This window comes from Lepisma saccharinum, chromosome 3, assembly GCF_977018435.1.
Source record: "Lepisma saccharinum chromosome 3, izLepSacc3.1, whole genome shotgun sequence".
In the NCBI taxonomy this organism is placed as follows: Eukaryota; Metazoa; Arthropoda; class Insecta; order Zygentoma; family Lepismatidae; genus Lepisma; species Lepisma saccharinum.
Genome location: NC_139231.1, coordinates 31,587,928 through 31,608,994, shown reverse-complemented (window position 1 = coordinate 31,608,994; position 21,067 = coordinate 31,587,928). Strand labels below are relative to the sequence as shown.

General features: G+C 39.9%; 1 protein-coding gene across 7 annotated transcripts in view; it reads right to left on the bottom strand.

The window, feature by feature from the left end:
* The window catches only part of ash1 (histone-lysine N-methyltransferase ash1), a 154,208-nt gene that overhangs the window by 43,653 nt on the left and 89,488 nt on the right, over positions 1–21,067 (bottom strand). For all 7 annotated transcript variants that reach the window (XM_083118392.1, XM_083118395.1, XM_083118396.1 and 4 more), the window contains 2 exons: positions 5,341–5,610; positions 293–2,797 (listed from right to left, as the gene is read on the bottom strand). In XM_083118392.1, the coding sequence (XP_082974518.1) occupies positions 293–2,797; positions 5,341–5,610 (2,775 nt within the window). The remainder of the gene's footprint in view (positions 1–292; positions 2,798–5,340; positions 5,611–21,067) is intronic.

Below are 21,067 nucleotides of genomic sequence, written 5' to 3'. Positions count from 1 at the left end.
AAATAGCTTATGTTACTCTTCACAGTACCTACAGTAAATGTATGAAAGATAGAGAAGAAAACTGAAATTTTCATTTTGTCTATGCATGTGAGAATATGATGATGCTGCATGAAGTCATTCTAATGAAGATCAATAATTCAAGGAAAAATTTCTACTCGAGATCAACCACACCAGATACCAAAGCCATGACCACATGCCTACTGACTAGACAACCAAAGCTAGACTTTATAACTCTGCTGCCTCACTTCCTAGGATGTAAGCATCAATGGAAGTTGAGCAACAAAAGACTTACCTTTGGTGTTTCCACAGTATTCTTCTTTACTCTTCTTTTACTTTTCTCCTTCCCTCCATCACCTTCGGTTCCAGATTCCCTGTCGCTGGTTCTTGACTTTTCACTGCCCTTCCTCTTCTTGATAATCTTCTTAACCCTAAATATTGATGGAAGCAAAGCCTCCCCCTGTCTGGGTACAGGGAGACCAGAATTTTTGGAAATTGCACACTGTCGGAACTGCTGGATGAGTTCTTCCAAACTGGCTAAGAAGACAGGGTCCACGATGTTTTTATGTTTACTTCTCCAGTGCCTCAATCGTTTCTTCTTCTTTTTATGTTTGTGATGCGTCATGCCGTGCGGGAGACTAAGTACTCTAGGGACTGGTTTAGGAACTACTGACTGGCGGTTGTCTTTGCTGCAACCAGGACTGCTTGTCGAAACTCCATCGTGGGATCTGGAAGCTGACACCCGTTTTCGTTTCTGCGAGCCAGACATTGTGCTTGAATGTCTCTCGCTGCCTGATGGACTAATGGATCGGTTTTGTGCCCTCTCTCCGGTGCCTGCTTCAGTCTTTGACATTTTTCTGCGTCCCCTTTTACCTTTCTCGGCACCGGAGTTTCTGCCGTCGGAGGTGCCGACTGCTTTTTTATGAGTGTTTCCTAATCTTCTATGCCCTTTGGCAGCTTTCACAAGTTTGGCAGCACTCTCGTTTGCAGGTTTAACAGTTCTTCTTCCAAAAACATGATCCAGCTTTCTTCTTCCTCGGACCACATAATGCACTATACCATTTGCTTCATTTTTCTCGATCTTATTACCCATAAGAATTTGCTGCTTCTCTGATTGTAAAGGAGACTTGTTTGTCGACTGTGGTTCTTCCTTACCATGAAGTTTCATGTTTCTGTTGTTTTTTACATGCTTGCTGCCTGCAGTCTTTCCGGTTGACTTTCGAGATTCAGAAAAATTCTTTCTTTCACTAGCCTTAAGAATTTTTGTTTTCTTATTTTTAATTGCTTTGGTTGAAGGAACATCTTTTTCAATTTTATTGTTGTTGATTCCAACTAAAGTCTGTTCTATATGAAATGGCAATGGCAGATTTGGTTCCAGCACTGGTGGAGCTTTCTTCGGTCGTCCTGGCCTGCGTTTGATAGGAGCTATAGGTACTGGTGAAGGAGGTGGTGGAGTGTCGTCACTATCTGTGCTACATCTCTTTGTATTAACAGTGCTCGGTACATTTTTACCCTTAATGACCACTCGTCCGGTTCTTTTCAATTTTGTGAAGTTCTTTCGTCGTTGGTAATATGTCCGAGAAGACCTGAATTTCTTTCCTGAACCTCTCGGCCTACCCGGCCCTCTTCTGACCTGTATCCCGGTAGAGTGGGGTATTACTCGAGGTCTACCTGGTCCACGTTTAACCGTAATGTTCACGTTTTGCATGTGGTACATCATAGACACGACAGAGGCTGGAGAAGAAGTTGCCTGTATGTGATTTGATTTGTGACACACTGAAAATGCCGACGGGGGTGGAGTTGTTTCTCGAGTTAACGGCGAGGCAACACCTTGATGACTAGACATGGGTGATATCTGCTTGCTGCTCAGGAGGGAGCCTGATGTGTGTGCGGGAGAACAGTGTGTCGGAATGGAAGCCGGAGAGCAAGATTGATGCATTGGCGACCCAGCAACAGACTGAATACCACTGTCCGGGGACACGTTTGACTGTTCTGTGTCCAACCTCATGAACGCATCCAATTCTGGCACTTGATTACAGAGTGTGTTGGCACTAAGTTTTGCACTCGCACTAACTTCGCAATTCACTTCGTTCGACATGTTCATGTCCTTGCTTTCGAGATGTTTTGTCTTTTTGGGAGGTCGTCCCCTCTTTCTTTTCTGCGGTTCTATCGTGGATGAGACTACGGCACTGCTGTTGACTGGATTTGTACACTTTGTCCTTCTTTCTTTAATACTGTCCGCTTTCACAGAACCACCACACCGGTTTCTTCCTGTGTCGTTACTCGAACACAAAGTTGCACTCTGGTCCCCACTATCTCCAGTACACTCCTTTTCACTTTGTGCTTGAGACTGAGAAAGTATTTCAGTCTTCTCGACAAACTGCTGTAGAAGGTTTGACGAGTAACCCCCTACAAAATTAGTCCCACCATTTTCCTTGGGCGTGTTTCCACTAGTGTTTTCGTCCTCCTTGTCCTTTGAAAACACAGGCTTATTAACCCATTTCGAGGGGCTAGTTTCAGGTTTCTCCTCAAACACTGTAGACGACCCTTCGTGAATACTGGAATCTTCATCCAGATTGATACGTTTGATGGCTTCACTAACAATCTGATCTGGTAGTTCCATATCACTTCCGGATTCTGCTCCATCACTGTTTTCATGTTTATTAACTTCCTCCCCATCACACTTGCCACTCTCCGAAGTAACATCTTCAAAGCCATCAAAAGGGGCACCCCCATCGTCATTATTTCCTGTTGTAACCACATCTGGGAGAATGGCAGCCAAGTCCTCCTGATTAATAACCTGTAATAGGAAAATGGAGATTACTTGACAGTACAACTATAAAGAAAAGCAATGGTTTTCTGTTCTAGAAGCAAACAAATTACTTTCTCAAACTTTTCAAAGCAAGGCTATGCTGGAATTTGTAAAAAACACTACTCCAGTAGTTTTAACTTGTTCTACAGACCCCCAGGGGAGCACCATGCCCTTCGATTCAAGGGGGGTCTGCAAAGGCTTGAAGCAATGTTACAAGCTTCCTTAATTGTCCCAAAGGTTTGGGGAAAACAAACTGTCAACTCTAAATGAGCCAATTTGCCTATTATTTTTATTAATATTAGGCCTTGTTTAAAATATAAGACACCAGTACATCTGCGTTAGTTACGACCTTCGATGCAAACACAAAACAGTGAGATAGTAAACAACGCATTTAATGAGACTTTGCAGCATGAGCCTTCTCATTAAATAATATTAGGTTATCATTCTCTGTTCAGTACTATCATTATTACAATAAAAATATGTTGCTCCAACCCATTCCTTTTTGAAAAGAATAAATAAAAAGTGGAATGGAGGAGAATTCATTCTGAATAGTTCAGTCATACTTGAACACAAAACTTTAAACAAATATGTCTCATGACTCAGTTTTCAGTTTAATGTATCATGCCATGCTGGTGAATTGTTTTGTTCATGTATAAGCAATCAATTCGAAATTTAAAAACAAACGTGTTTAATATATTCTGTGATAGTATGCAATCTAAATCAGATGAATCAAACTCTATCCATCCCAATACTAATCCACACTTTTATGTTATGAATTATTTACAACTTGTTGCTTACAAAGCTGTATTTATAAAAAAATAACATAATTCCATTAGCTGATGTATCAATTTGACACCTCTTGCAAATGGCTTTTGTAAACAGCATAAATGCAGAGATTCAAATTCACATTAATATATTCCACAGATGAAAATGTAAAACTTTCGCATGTATAGCATTCAGCCATGTGATATGATCAGCACCACACTCGGGTTGCCTTTACTCCCAGCAGGTACCACATTCATTAGAGGCTGGATGAAGCTAGGAGTTCCTTGTGCAGGGATTCTGGAACGATTCCCACCAGACCCCACACATCAAGGGAATTGAACCCGATTGTCCTCCATGGTAGTGTGATGCCTTTGATTTTGAAATTACTTTATGAACATTTACAAGCAACACATTTATTTTGTCTCTGCTTGAAATTAGGTCACACTAATACAAGGGAAGGACATTTAGAGCTAAAGAGCATTGTTGTTGGCAACAATATAATTCAAAGTATGAAACAGACAGCTAAGTGTTTGGGATGGAATGCAAGTTTTGTATTACTACGCCAGACATCAAACTTTTGTGGTCCAAAGATCAATTACACATACACATCTCTCATTAATAATACATACAGGGTGTCTTAAAAGTCATGCAACCGAGACTGAATAACTTTTGTACAAAAATAGATTGAACTGATCAAAGATAAATTTTTACGCATTTTATACATTACACGCAATTTTATGGGGTTAATTGTGGCATATTCATTCATCTTGGGAATCTACTATTTTGATAATTATCCATTAAATTTGCAAGTATTATAAGTGTTTTTTTTTTTACATCTTGTCTTTCTAATTTTTGTTCACACTTTTCAGAAGTCACTGGTAAATTTTTAAAAGGTCCCTAATATACAGTCTGGGAACACTGAACTTGTGCTAGGTATGATGGGAGGTATGTCATCATGTACTCTTTGTGAAACAGTGAGTGAGTGCCAATTTCTGTTCTAGACCTCTTGAAAACTAATTGCAGGGCTAAAAGAAGGTTTTTTAAATTCCAATGTTGCGGAAGATATGCTTCAAGGGTGGAAACTAATATGAGTTGAAACTAATGACTTAACTAAAAAAAATATATAAACTACTGACCAATTTAATTACAGCCTATTGATAAATTACCATTTTAAAAGTGAAACTGGGATTTCATTTTTTCAGAAAAATATTATTGTATGACATCCAACCTCCCCATAGCAGGTCATTTATGTGCCTTTTTATTGAACACAAAACTAATATTTTTATGAAGGCGAGCAAGGTTTGAATTTTGAATTATGAAAATATACAATTCATGTACAGTGAAACAAAATTAACTAAGTCACACAACATGGTGAGTTACAAAGAATAAAGCACACATGAGTTGAGTTGAGTTCATTGAGTTGGTGTTTTAAGTCCACTTTATGCACAGTAAGGCTAATCTGGACGGGACCTACAGTTTAACGAACCCAGGACCCCTTGATTACAATTAAGTGCAAATGAAAACATGGCTCTTACACCACAACATTTCAGTACTTACAGAAAATCAATGTTCAAGAAATACTTCCATAAGTAGGCCACACTGTCAGTACAATAATATTTATTTATTTAAAAATTATCTTTAATTGAACTCTCAATAGGTCTCAATAAACAAGACTATTAGAACATTAGAGAGACTTTTTCTCAATAGGGCACGAGAGCATGCCATGGAGAAAATTATGAACATCGATGACTGGAGAGAGCATTTACCTGAAGATGTTCTGATATAGCTAAGTTCTCCTCCTCATCCTCTTCAATATGACCCAGCTCTTCTGCCAGCTGTGATATTTCGGCATCCTCGTCATGCTCCTCCGCTGGAAGTGGAGTGGTTGAAATTGGTGCGGTGGAAACATTCCTTCCAGTCTGTCCTGCTGGAGTAACCCCATACAGGGCGGAAGCAGGCAAAGCTGAAGCTGGAACCCTCATCTCACTCCTTTCTCCTCTTCGTGTTGACACTGTTCTTTGTGGTATAGAAGAGACCTGGAAAGGAAAATTCAAATTCAGTTTTCTTCACACAGGAAAAGATAGGATAGTATGTGTATGAAATCTGATTAAAACACATACTAATGCAGAGAAGCATGCATAATTTGTGTATGGAAAGAGTGCTAGGAATCTACAACCTGGTACTGGTCACAAATATTTAGAGGTGGCAACACTGCTGTACAAAAACATTATTTGGCAAGGTCGCAGGATTTTATTTTTTATTGCCTGCGGTTCCAAGGTTGCAATCTATGCACACTTTGTTGTTATCAAGGTGTACGATTGGAACACTAAAGTTACAGCAATTACACGAACTACATCCTGCAAAAAATATTTGACAAGTTGTGTTTTAAGTCCACTTTATGCACAGTAAGGCTAATAGGGACTGGACCTACAGTTTAAAGTGGAATCCGAACCACTTGTTAATCCACCGGGTATCGAACCCGGGACCCCTTGATTACAAGGCAATGACGCTACCACTGCGCCATGGGGGAGGCCCCAAAATATTTGACAAGTGTGTGTCGTTATTAAAATATATTTATGTAGTTATTGCAATTTATACAATACAAATTTTTATGCTACTAATTCATACTTGCAGCACTTGAAGTCAAAATTGTTAAGACTGGGGAGGTATGCTCGAACTTTGGTGGTTGCTGGGAGGGGATGGCACTCTCCTCTTCGACCACTGCATAAATATGAATGAAACAATACAACAGTGTTGTATTTTCCATATTTGTTGCATATTGGAAAATATTGATATACTGGAGATACCTAAATAACCAGTTTTCTATGTATATTTTCAGCAATTCTACTTTATGCATAGAAAATTCTTGGAATTCCACTCAATGTCCTCTTATATTACAAACTGACAACCATAACAATCACCAATTTATCACTATGACCTTTCGATGGAACCATTAATTTTGGGGCGGAACATTTATGGGATCATCATAAGAAAACTATCATTATACAATTTCAATAATAATAAAAAAAGTATTTTTGAGGTAGATGCTCTTACTTAGCATATTTAAACTACATAATTGGAGATTGTCTGGAATTCAAACTTATTCTTTGTCTGCTGCAAGAATAAAGTCATAATTGTTTAGTTTTTTTTTTTTTTTTCAATGCCTTGTATTACTTCAAGGAAACACAAACCAACAAATAGGAAAGCAACTATTCCTCAGAAATCACCTAGTTTATATTTTATGTTTAAATTAGCTTTGTTCTTACCATGGATGGAAAATTGTATTCTTGGTGTTGCAGCACTCTACCGCCCATTTCTTTTGTGTTGCATGTCTGAAATGCTACACTTACTTTCCGGTAAAAGGAAAATGAAAAAAAAAAAAAACACTAATTGGGACTAGCCCTTACGGGAATTGAACCCGAAATCTGATCATTAGGGAACGGAACTTTAGGTAAATAAATGTTTTTTTTCTGCAATAAGATAGACCACCTCGTTTTACCCAAAATTCTGATCATAGCCTTATATATCAACACAGCAAATTTTATTTTACATAAAAACACATATTTTCCAGTTTTCCGTATGTAAATACATATTTTGCGAATTTTTATTTTAAATACATAAAATCGCTCATTGACTTCAGTTACCTCGAAATCCTCGAAGGAAAAATGTTTATTCTCCGCACCTCTTTCATATCGAGTGTGCTAGGTTTGTTTTGTCTTTGAACACGCTCGCTGGCAGACTTCTGGCGTCTCGCCTATTTGGGGGAAAATATTATCCCCACTGGATCTAATGCACAAGTATCAATGTCTAAATGTACAGAAATTTTGGGGGCAAACGAAGGTTTTCAAACTTTGTCAAATTGCACGTGTTTTGGAAGGTGAAGTTGAGGAAGCTTTGGAAAACTTCAGCGTAAGTGACATTTCATGCTTCAAATATGCAAGAATTGTTTGTTGTGACATGCAGCGATCTCTCTCACAATATAAGATGCTTTTTTGAGATAATCGTCACAGATTTACAATGGAGAATTTGGGATAAACTATGGTGATCCACTGCAACTCTTCCAAAAAATAGCTCACAAAGAGGTAAATAGAAACTGATTTCAGGTGTTTAAAATGCATGTAATATTTTGTTTTTGTTACCAAATGTTTTTTTTTGTCACATATTTTCCTGTTTTTATCACATATTTTCAACATTTGACACACAAAAAATATTTCTGAGTTTTTTAGCACATCAAGTTCCGTTCCCTACTGATCATTAGGTTACAACAGCTGGAGCAGAGCACTGTGACCACCCCCCCCCCCCCCAACAAAAACAACAACTCGTGTATGCTGTTTATGTTATTTGATTACTCCCAGAACCAATGAGGGGGCGTTTAGCTTTGCTTAAAGTCCTCTATTGAACCTACAGTTTAAAGTGCCTCCACTGGGTATCGAACACGGGACCTTTTGATTACAAGTCGAGTGCGTTCCCACTACCATTGGGGAGGCAACCAGAGCCAACGAGCATGGAGCATGAATATAACGTATGCTGAGTGTACAGTTGTATTCTTGGTCGGCATCACTTTGTCGACTTCTGACTGCTTCACGGAAGACTGGGGATCGATTCCCGAGCGAGTGACTTCAGGTAGGAATTTTTCAAGCAATCTTCCTCCATGGAGCGGTTCTGAAATGGGGACCTTGGGGGAGTTAAAGCCGGCTGGAGCGTGGTGCTGATAACATCACATTCACACTCTTCATTTATGTCTTCACGACATGTGCAGGACGTTGATTTTACCTTTATTGTGTGCGCGCGAGTGTTTTATATTGCAAAAAGCAATAACAATTTGTAAAATAAATTAAGTTGAGCCAATGGTGGGATGCACACGAATGTGAGGATATTTTCTTGTTATTGTTAATAACCACAATACTGACGTGCATTTATCTTTATAAGAGTGTGTTGAAAATACACGCACTTCCTGTTCACGTCTCGAAACAGCAATGGGTGACAACTCCGGGGGGGGGGGGGGGGGGCGCGGAGAACACAGCCTTTAACTATCATAGACCACAAGAAGTTAGGAGGCTTACAAGTGAAGAACGGTCCGAACTAATGTGAAAAGTTGTTAATCCACCATTACTAAGAATGACAACTTCTATTTTGAACAGCAAGTCTCTGAGAAAGATTACTTTGCAGACAGGTCTCGTCTAAAGTAGTGCAAAAGTCGTACCGCCGCCGTTTGGTTTAAGTCTCCAGCACGTAAGTGATTTGTTAACAATGATTATGCGTTGTTACACATGCAGCCAAGAGTGAAAGCTGTGGGCATTTGGACGCTTGCTCAACCAAGCGCGCCGAAGCTCGGTTGAATCTTCACCGTACCTCGAGGCAGTACAAGAAAACGACTCGTATGAGGCAAGACCTCTCTCGGTTAATAGAGGTGACACGTGAGTGGTCGGGGGGAGGGGGGAGTTGAGATTTCCCTCCTTCCAATGTCCTTTCCTGAGAATTCAATGCCACTGTGTCTTTCAGCAGTTGCTGGACAAGTTCGTCCAGTCTTCTTGCTGCAGCGTAAAGCCTCTATGTTGGACGGCCTTGATCCGTGGTCTGTCTGGATCCAAGAGGCACACACCCAGCACAGCCTCGCAACTCGATCACCTTGAAGTACACAGATCTTTTTCTTACCGTGCCGAGTACTGTAATACATGCTTATAAACTCTTTCTTATGTCATCTGAAACTTTGATGATGATAATTCATGGCTTAATCGGATAAAAAAAAAACATCACAGAGTTCCATACCGTTCAAAAAGAATCAAGACAGCATGAGAGCTCGTTCGTGATATCCTTATTAGGTATCGGGTATAAAATGAACGAGAAACAACTATATTTTTTTATATGCTCATAGGCCAATCGGGAATGGAGAGAGAATTGATGTTTTTATAATTTCAATTTTTAAATAATATGGTATTTGAAATTACTTAGTTATTTCTGTAAAAAAAATGTCTGTGATTCAATATTATATCTGATGATTCCTTTTTATTTGTTAAGAGTTCTTAAACAGTGTTAAGCAAATAACAATAAAAATGTTCAAAGAGGAAGCACTATTTGTTGTTTTCAAATTTATTTATCCAAATAGTCCTGTTAAGTAACTTTCCAAATCCAATCAATTCCATTCCAAGAACAAGTCAATTTTTAAAAATATAATTTTCAACTAACGATCTTGGCCAATGTTATATTACTATTTGAATAAGTACTTTAAGTAAGGACAGTATATTTAATTGTTTTTACAGCTGTTTTACATTCCCATTCCTTATTGGGGAATGGCCCATATATTTAATTAGTAGGCTAATGACGATACAAACCTAACCACACCACAAACATTATTATTTATTAATAATTAAATAACTATCAATGGAAACTGTCCTCCTAAAAAAAAAAATCAGCGTTTGATTTCCAGCAGGCTAAGACGCGATTGTCCTATCTGTGCATAAACTGAACGTATACAACGAATGTAACCTGAACGTACTAATTACTTTTAACAGCAATTTATTGTAGGTCGTTATCTGTGTGACTATGTTAATAGCGACAATAGAAGAAGGAGGGAAGAAAACAGTAACATACGAGCGTCGTACCCAGCATTCGAACTTACGACACGTGAGTCGTAGCGCGCAACGCTAACCACTCCACACGGGAGGCTATTTCGTGTTTCGTAAATACATACGAGTGTATTCACTATATTGTCAGTTATAATTACTTTATAGCAAATGTCCAAGAGTTCAAGCATCTAAAATATGCGAGTTTATCGGTGTGAAACAGAAAGAAAACAGTCCAGTATCATCTGCCCGTACTTAACATTACAACAGTGTAAATGCAGAGACTGCAGCTCTTAAAATGCCGTGTTTTGAGTGTTTGACTGCGCAATGTGTGTGTATTATGGTAGCAGCATTTCACATTCATCGATCTTACGGACTGCAGAATGGCGGAAAACAATAAAATTCATGTCAGTTACGGCCTGTAAAATATTTTTTCACAATCACGAAACGCCTAAGAGCATGTGTTTCTTTCTTTCGGGTACTTATCGGCTGATATACGGAACACAAAACGTGAAGGAAGGTAGTATCCAATACCACCACCGAATAAGGAACTAGAGTGCTATTCTTGAGATATAAGCGCACCCTTTAATCAAACATTCTATTACAATAAAAGTTTGTTTATTTTGTTGGGCTTTTATACACTGTAATTTATACTTCTTCGCTTAGCCCCCTCCCCCCTTTTTCAATGCCCCAAGAAGTACTCAGTAAGAATAGCGAGCTGGTAACATGTTTTCCATTAATTGCTACAAGCAGTGTCGTTCTAATAATTGTTATTGGTAACCAATCACTTGGTAGCGAGGTCAAGTTTACGTTGATTTCCTTTGATTTGTTGCCGCAGGTGTCAATCATTCCACTATTATCACAGGAACTAGTAAATGTGACAAGAGCGTAGAGGGGTGTGGCTTTAACGCCAGGGGGTGTGGTTGGAACCAGACTGCAATTTACAGGACTCGCGATCCTAATTTAATAGTTGCAATGGCACTTGCACATGAAGCAACTACTGTTTTTAGATGATTGATTAACAACTGACGAACATACTTTGACCCTTATTCCCTCCACCATTTTTGTATTTAGGAAGTGTATATATTGTAATTTATATTATTTTGTACCTATTGTGGTCGTGAAGAAACACAACCGCTCTTTGCTTTAAGTTCTTGGTTTTCTCCATCTACAATAGAGGTACTGTTGTTTCTCTCTGATATATTTAAAAATTGTATACAAGAATTTTGGTGACGATTTACTTTTCACACACACACGCTGTTTAGCAATTGGAAGTTGGTGGTAAGTTTTCAAGGGTTCGAAAGTGCTCCAAATTGGAATGACTCCGGGAAGTGGACCTAAACTTTGCCGATGAGGCACAATGTCCAATTACGCCTATACTCTATCCCAGGGATCTGTGGAGCAAGGCCACGCGGCTGCGAAGGCTGGTAACTGCAGTCGTCGTCCTCCACGCAACCCCGTTCTCTCTCACGTGTTCAGTGGTGGAGCCGTCTCTCGTCACTACTTGCGCACAGATTTGTTTTCGTTCACTTCCTCCAGAGATAGCCGGGACTGAGTATAGATGGACTGATTCAATCTCCTCTAGATACACACACAGCGCGAGCAAATGTAGCAATGTGTTTTTTCCCCAATAGTTCACAATTATGAACGAATCAGAGACAACAGACATACAAGGTCGTTCCGGAATGGCGCTGGTAAAATCTTGCACACAATTATATATATATATATATATATATATATATATATATATATATATATATATATATATATATATATTAGGGAAGGGCCGATATGAAATTTTGGCCGATACCGATAAAGTACCGATATAAAATTTGCCGATACCGATAACCGATATTCTACCGATCCGATATAAAATTAGAAATGGTCATTGAAGAACCTGAAATGTTCATTGATCTCCTTAATAAATGTGTGTTTTGAGGTGACTGCAGTGTAAGAGAAGCTAAATATTTAGACAAATTACTTTTTAGAAAGAAGAGCATGGAAATTATACATAAAAATTACAACAAAATGGCAGAATTTTGCACTAAATTATAAGATATTTATCAATATATCGGATCGATAAAATAATCGGTAATTTTACCGATAAACCGATATGCCTATATCGGCCGATACCGATAGAGTACCGATTAATCGGCCCCATCCATATATATATATATATATATATATATATATATATATATATATATATATATAAACCTTTATGCCCATATAGGGTTAATCGGGTCTGAAGGTAGAGTTTAATGTGGAATCTGTATCACTGTGCAACATTTTTCCTCGGGGAGATGGAACGCAGGACCTCTTCATATAAGACGACAGCGATACCACTACGCCAACCGGGAGGCACTTCCTTGAACGTCATCGTTGCAAGTGGGTGACCCTCTCGAAATTCGAGCACAGATAAAAATCAACTTCCTGGTGGGAAACACACACCGTACTGGTGCTGCAGCCCCTTTACTCGCCTGACCTAGCAGTTGAATCCTTTCACCTGATCCCTACTCTCGAGATGGGTCTGCACGGAGGATAGACTGATTGATTTGGTATGTTTTACTTCGGTTTTCTGCCACTTTTGGCTGATCGCGAAGATGGATGATGATATGATGAAGATATACTCACAAAGAACACCCATGTCAAGGTCAGGATTCGAACCGGGACGTCGTAGCACGCTGTGTTAACCACACCGCCACGGAGGCTGGTATCTGAGCGGAGGAAATCCGCGAACTTTTTCATGATACCTTGTACATAGATATGATAAATAGCAGCGACGAGAAATTGTGCGTAGTACTAAAATTGAGGCAAAACCTTTCCACGAACCGAGAAATTCTTCACATTAATGACCTGCCAGGCATACGCTTCTGCGAGGATCGACGAGAGTTTGTTTGCGAGCTTCAACCTACGCACACATTTCAACATGACAAGGGCCGACGCCTCTCCTTTTTGTGCTCTGAATCTCCCTGGAGGAGAACGCAAGGAACAACGTCCTTCCATGCGGCTGAACACAAACATCGGCTTGAGGAATAATGCCCCCATATAACATGGATCTTAAAAACGATGCTTTGTAATAGGACAATAAAATTCTGCAGCTCTTCAGCAAATACAATGGAGTCTTGTCACGTTCCAAAAATAAACCAGGAGCGCAGGGGAGGCTTGCATGACAATGACCAATACCGGACTGGTGGAAAATAAAATTAAGCTCACGCGAATAAAGAAACGCAAATACTGATATACTGCCAATGGCGAATCCCAGGCTCCACTAAGATCTGATACAAACTTTTTTCTTACCAACAAGAGACACATTTAGAGTGGGCGATTCACCCCCCCCTCTCTATCTCTCTCTCTGTGTGCGTGTAAAATTGTGACTGTTTTCGAATTGTAAAATGTATAATCACTTCTTGTGTAAAAGAAAAAGAAAGAAATGTTATAGCATACTGTTTTGTTGCGTAGCAACCCGTTGTAAGAAATAAGTGAAGGAGATAACAAGAACGTTTTACATATAGTTCGAATCATAGGAATTGGTGCATAATTTAATGCATTTATTTAGTGCAAATAATAAGTATACTCATCAGAGAACAGTGTTGTGATTTTGAACTATTATTGTTATTTCATAATTTGCTGTGAAGTAGAACAGTGATTTACTGAGTATAATGTAAAATGCTCAAGCCTCTACGACACTAGCAAAATCAATAATTTCTGACTGGCCACCGCATTTCTTTTAACAAGTTTTAGATTTTCTGCTGGAATTTTAATCAACTGAATATTTTTTTAAATTTATTTACTATAAATCAGAATACATTTTTAATGTATCTGACCTTGTTGACTACGATATTGAATTTTGGCAAATATATGCATACCACTAAACATTAAACTGCAAAAAGTTGTATCTCTTGCACATTCACGTTTGTTAGCTACTGGAGTGGACCACATTGAATGAAGTGGGACTGTTCGACCATCAAGATGAGATCATATGTCAATATGTCATGCCAGCAACATGATGCCCTGGTTGGGTAAGGTAAAGTTCTTCCCTGTGCATAGCACTGTGCCATGAAATATAGGGAAAGGGAGAGGAATTAAACCCTCTCCAAGTATTGGACGATCTCCAAAGCCGTTTGTAGAGGTACATTGGCTGGAAAATGCCTACCTCTGAAATGAACCTTGGCCCTCGGCGTAGTAGTCAGGCCCACCAGTGCGACAAAGAAAAGTAGTATCGGCAAAACTTTTCTCGTACAGTGTTCCCACTCTTTCTGGAAAATCAATTCCCCGACTTTTTCCAACCGATTTTCAAATAAACTTGTAGATCAATCTGCGGCGCTTTAATATGCTAATAAGCAATTCAAAAGAATAAAGTTTATATTAACCTTTATACAGAATAAATGAACATAATAACCATGTACACATGTTTATATACAATATCTTATTTCAAGAAGTTGGTTCAAGAAAACAAATGCAATTTATTTCCATCTCAAACTCTTCCAGGTTTCTCGGTATATGTTAAAAATTACCTGACCCGGGTTGATTTTCGTGACTTTTCCTGGTCACTCGGAACCTTGACGTATTTCGGAAACTGGTTTCGCAAAAACCAGGGAATTGTAGAGCTCACCACTTCATTGAACCCTTCTCTCTTAGTCCAGCCCCCTCCAGGTAACTTCACTTCACTTCCCCTGGAGGCGTACTGGATTTTCAATCATGACGGTACCGCAACTGGAGAAATGCAAGCTAACAAAACAATGGCTGTTGATGCGCTTAACAATGAGAGGAGGAGGAGGAGGAGGAGGAAAACTCGCTATGTCACATGCCAACCATATTCATAGCGCCGGCTAATGCGGAAGGCAATGAATGTTACAAGGGCATCCAATTGCCCTCTCCTGAGCTTCAGCTCGCCCAGGGACTGACCTACTTGGGCCGCCACTCGGTGAACCGCGGAGGTGGGAGGGTGGGGGATGAGCTGCAATTTCCAGAAGTTTCGCCCGATTTTCCCCCCTTCGCGTTGCTAGGCAACAGCATCGCCGGTTTGTTCTCCGTGTCGAACGACCGGTCCACTCATCTCGTTCCCGACGATTACAATGGTGCGCAAAAACAAAAACCCTTCTCCCGGTGCACCCGCGGATCCAAAGTAAACGCACTCTATGACGGTTAGCATTACGGCTGACGCGTTTTCCGAGGACGGACAGGGTGACTGAAAAATCTTCTTACCCTCTGCAATCAAACTCCTTTAAAGAGGTGCCAACACGTATCAGGATTCTAGCTCATTCCGCAAAGCTTAAATTTCCAAGGTCTTAACGAATTAGCATGCTAATAAATAAGTGTTGTGCCTTTAATTTTTGCAAGTTAATCAAACGAACCAAGTTTATTCAAGACCCCTGACAATAAACGACGAAAAAAACAACACATTTATGCAAAATACACCTCACCAAATGAAAAAGTGGAATCAATTTCCAATCCTACTTTATTTTCCCACGTAAGTAGGAACCCTGTGTATGTTTTCGGTTTGGCAGAGTCACGAGGTCGCCTCAACAAACTTTTTTTTCTTTCTGGAAAACGATTCCCCCTTGAAAGGTCCAAGCTATTGTAAATTATGACAACGTGTTCTTCCCATGCTTGCCGAACCTTGGCTTTCGCAGACCACGGAGAACTGCTACCACGAACTGTCATCATGTCAAGGATTTTTGGTTCATTTTCTGCCGTTTCCTGCCATTCTTGGCTAATCATGACGATGATAAAAGGACAAGCACACATGGATAAGGTACAAAAAAACAACCACCACAGAGAATTATACTGGATGTTTAGTTTCTCCTACGGCAATATTTAAATATCTGTAATAGAAAATTGCCAAATTGTTACAGGTATCTAGACAACACGAGGACCCTTGCTTTTAATTACCTCTTTTTCCCTTGTGTCTTTAAGCATCAACTTCCTTTTAGCGTGCTTTAGAGTATATTTTCACACTTCTTTGCTTTTCTTCCCTAAATTATTTTACTAGCTTCGAGCTTCAACATCTGTGTAAGGTTTCTGAGACTTTTGGACCACCCAGTTACCATAAGCTGAAGGCTTGGAAATCTCGGAACAACGGATACTGCGTTCAACAACTTATGAATGTCCTGCATGTGACAAGAAGAGCTTTTTCAAAGTGGAAGATTTTACACGACTCACGATATCTCCATCAACTGGCTTTGTAACTTTCATTTCACACTTAAACCACTGAACAAATGGTCTGTACCTCACAGGAAAGAGTGGTTTGAACAACCGAAAACCACACAATCAGCTCGATGTTATAGATCTTCAATCGTTTCTTGGAACTACATGGAGAAGGATCTTTCTTAAAGGGGATGTACAACTCGCTCGACACGCTATATAGGAGTGGAATCATGATGCAGTATAAATAATGATAATTATCGGGTACTATCAAATATGATTCGGGAAACATTAATTACTTTTATAGGAAACTTGCCAATTCTTCATGTAAATTACGTTCTGCAGCAATGCATTTAAGTTCACGATCTTGCTACTGAGGGTTTCAGGTTCGAGCCCTGGTCTGAGTATGGATGTACCTCTATCAATTTCATGCCATCACCATTTCAAACTTTGTTTGTTTTAGTTCACTTCATGTTCAGATACGGTGATTGGAATTACAAGGCGGCACTGCGCCATCTGGAAGGCCATGTAATTACCATTTCATCCTCATCGTCGTAACTCACGAAACGTGGCAGAAAGTAATGTCAAAGATACTTGGTAGACACATTTTGTGTAGTTGATGCCTGTCTCCTTCTCAGCTCCTCATATCGAAAACCTGTAGGTTTTTTGTTTCACTTTTTGAACTGCATTAAACACACCTCGCACAGAGAGGCAACTTTGATATAAGTGATATTTCCACATATTCTACTATCTGGTTTACTGAACTATCGAACCAACCTCAACAGGCGGAGTGGTTATCATGGAGCGCTATGATGCCACTGGTACTAGGTTCGAATCCTGGTGAAAGCGTGTATGTTTAATCTTGTTGGCACCTTACTTAGCAGGCCATTCAGAAAGTAAGCTCCGTTACTCTTTTAGGGAAACTTTTTGTCACAATTTATCATCATCAGAATCTTTACACCATAAGCTATATCTCTACATGTATAGTAACCATTTTCGGGACCTGCCCGATGGTTTATGGAAATGTCGTCGCCTTGTAATCCAGTGGTCCTGGTTTCGATATTCGGTGTAGGCACATTGCACATTGGTTGGGATTCCATTTTAAACTGTAGGCACTCTCCATCTGTGCATAAAGTGCTCTTAAAAACAAGCACCACAATTTTTAATGAGGAACTTCACTTGTAGGAAGAGAAGGGAGTCACGCCTTTCAGTCACGTCCGGGATGTAAACAGGATGCTTCCCAAATGACATGATAGACGGCATATATCTGTGACGAGGGTCTACAAAAGCTTGTCTTAGAATGACAAATGTCTCAACAAAGGAGGTGTCAGGCAGGCCTGGACGATACGCTGTAATTGTGAGAGAGCTCTCGTAAGCACGTGTAAACTGCAGAGCGAGCAGCGCTACTGGGGTGTTGCAAAGGGTGCGGAAAGGAGGGAGTGGGGAGGCAAGAGGCTTCGTCGATGGCGTTTGTGCAGGTGAATTGCCCAAGCCTAGTGTAAGTGTTCTACCGATCATAAATATGTTATCTTCAATTTTCCATTCATCCTCATCGTTGGGAAGTAAACAGTCTCGAACGAGAGGGAACACTAGATGGATATGTCTTGTTCTCTCTTCTGAAAGCATCAAATGTGCAACACAAAGGACTTACGCCATACAGCACACCGAAACGGCATGTAAACAAATAGAAATTATTTTAAAAATTGCATTTGAACGGCGTTGACCCGCAATCTCGGCTTTGCACAATAACTGAACCATATTGGCACTATGTGCTTAATGCGGATTTTCTCTATATGCATTCCCCAGAAGCTGGCAACAGAGTTGCTGCGTTACAGCCAGATGTTTATCGATTGTTTTACCATAGACAGTAAACAGCTGTGGTTCGCCAGAGTGGAAAAACAAAGAGGATTATCGTAGGTCACACTGCAAAACGTCCCATTGAATTATTTATGTGAAACCATAAATTTTCACACGCAGAATGGTTATGTTATGGACTTATTTATTTCAAACAGATGTTATGGGGGGGGGGGGGGGGCTGCGAGAGCTGAAACAGGGTTCCCACTAATTTTGCAAAAAATAAACTTCCCGGTTTCTTACCGGATTTACATGTATTTTTGATAAATTTCCAAACCTTTCTATAATTCTTTAACCTTTTGTAACCAACTATGCAGTATATTTTTAGATGAAAATATGAAAACATCAACTACGACGAACAATTTTTTCACCATCTCGTATTTTCTACTTGCGAACGCGTTATACAATCTATTTTCACTACATTGCCAGGAGAAAATTGCCGTTGTTACGGAACCATTAAAATACACCCTAAAATCCATACAATTTATATTTGTTTTTAGGATTCAAGGCAGCCAAGTAATGGTAAAATTTAGCAGACTTTTATCCCCGGGATGATAGGTGAAAGTTTTTGGATTACAGCATGCTCAACAAATGCTTAATGAGGGCAATTTTCTTCTGACTGCACAAAAACCGTATTTAATAATAATTAACTTCTTAAGATTTTCGAATATTTTAATAGAATTTTCTGCCTTTTCAATCACAATTTGATTTCCCTGACCTTTCCAGAATTTCGAGGACAGGGAGCGATCACCCACCGGAACTAAAAAAAAATTGACAATCATAAATTAGCATGGTTAAGTAACGACTACTCAATCTTGATGTGTCAAATTAAGCAATCACCACCGCTATGAGGTTTAAAATTAAGCAATCGCCACCCTCCTAAGTTCTAAAATTATGGGATCGTCACCCACTTTAGACCTAGAACAAACAACAAAGCATCAATTAATAAGAGAAATGACTTCAACGTCTAAAATTACGGTCTGTTATATTGAAATTATGTTGCTTAGTTGCATCAGCGGGTATCCTAAAACAACACGCGGAGACTAGCTTCAATATTAAGAATAAAACCAAAAAAAAGTTTATGACGACTACTAACCGAGGAGGCTGAAGCTGCAGATCCGAATCGTTAGACTGAAATTCCGCATCACCGTAGGCGACATACAAAACTAATAATAAGCCACCTTCAATGGGCCTAGATGGAGACAGCGAAAAAATGCTCAATGCGCAACCCACGAGGTTGCCACTGTAAAATACACTAATTGTTAAATATTATTATTCTGAATCTAGACGTTTCGAGAGCAATACAGAACGCCAATACGCCCACGCCGCCTCCACATTGCAGCAACGATGTACTAATTAACTGCCGAACACAACGAGACCTGCGGGTTAGGATGGATATACTCTCATCAAACAACATGTATTCAGATGACAGGGAAAAGCTTGATACTGCACGAGCACTTTTCCTTTTCTTAATAGTTATTTTGAACAGCTCTTCCTACTTATCTGGGTTCAACGCGACGAGTATGGATGAAGCGAGAAAACAAACATCCACGTCCTTCCAGAGGCGCTACTTTGTAAAGGTAAGCTAAAGTTTCCTGTGCTCACTGCGCAGTGACATGGGGATGCGGAGATGGGGCTCCACACATTCACGCTCTTAAGACAGTTTTTTGGAGGTAATTTGATCAGTACCATGCTCCGGCCGCCTTTAGCTCCCAGGTAGCCATTCATTACAGGCGGGACAATCCAAGCCGCTTTATGCAGGAACCTCAGAATGGAACCCAGGTCTCCCGCTAAACGTCCTACTGACTGAACCACCGCTACCCATTCTTTCAGATGTTTTAGGAGAAATTTACAAAACCTCAATGTAAAAAATAACGTTCTTTGGTAATTTTAAGTTGCTTTGATGATGAGACAAACACAATTATACATCCATGCCTTAATCAGGTTTCGAACCTGGGGTTTCTAGCTTCGTAGTACGTTACACTGAACTCTTCGCCACGGAGGCTGGTGTAAAATTAATAATGGTTATGATAATTTATTGGGTTTACACTCAGGCTGAGCACTGCACGGTGCCATGAAATCAAGGGATGTAGATGTATTCTCGTCCTCCGCTATACTGGAGGTTATGAAATCAGCACCATGTTCCTGGAACTTTTACCCATGTACACCCTGATGAGGGACTGGGGAAGCCCCAGACTCTCATTATGCTGGGTCATTGCCGGAAATATTACCACGTGACACCACTCATCCCGAGAATAGAACAAGGGTCTCCCGCGTTTCGGTCAGACACCCTACCTGCATTTAACACTATACGTTTACGAAACTTAGGGACATGACAAATTGGACTAATTAATTTGGTAGCAAGGTCAATAAATAGTTTTTTGTATACAATTAAGGGGCAAAGACTGGGGAATGTTTATGAAGAAAATTTAAACACGTTCAATGATCTTCCGACGGTAACAGGGTTTGCTTCCACAATAACGAGGGCGATGGGCACGACAACAATAACAGTCGAATTTCAGACACAAAGCAGGTCGTGAGCTATAAAACGGAAGATTCGTGCAATCATGTTGCTTCTCGCCTGAAGCAAACTGAATGGAAGCTGTGCCTTACTATTGGCCGTGAAGGAACCGCCTGCTGGCGGGGAAGGCTTTTGATTGATTGATTTATCTTAATTTGCTTTTCTTCCACATTTGGCTAATCGCGAAGATGAGGATCGGTGATGATATGAAGATAAAGGGATATTCCCCAAGAATACCCTTGCGGGATTCGAAACCGGGAGCCCTGATGTCGTAGCGCACTGTGCTAACTTCATCACGGAGGTTGGCGTGGAAGGAACTATGTTGAAGTCGCCTCTGTCATTGGACAAGTCTGGCCGCTAGCAGATATAAACAGAACTTAAATCTCCTCAACAAAAGACAATCGACTT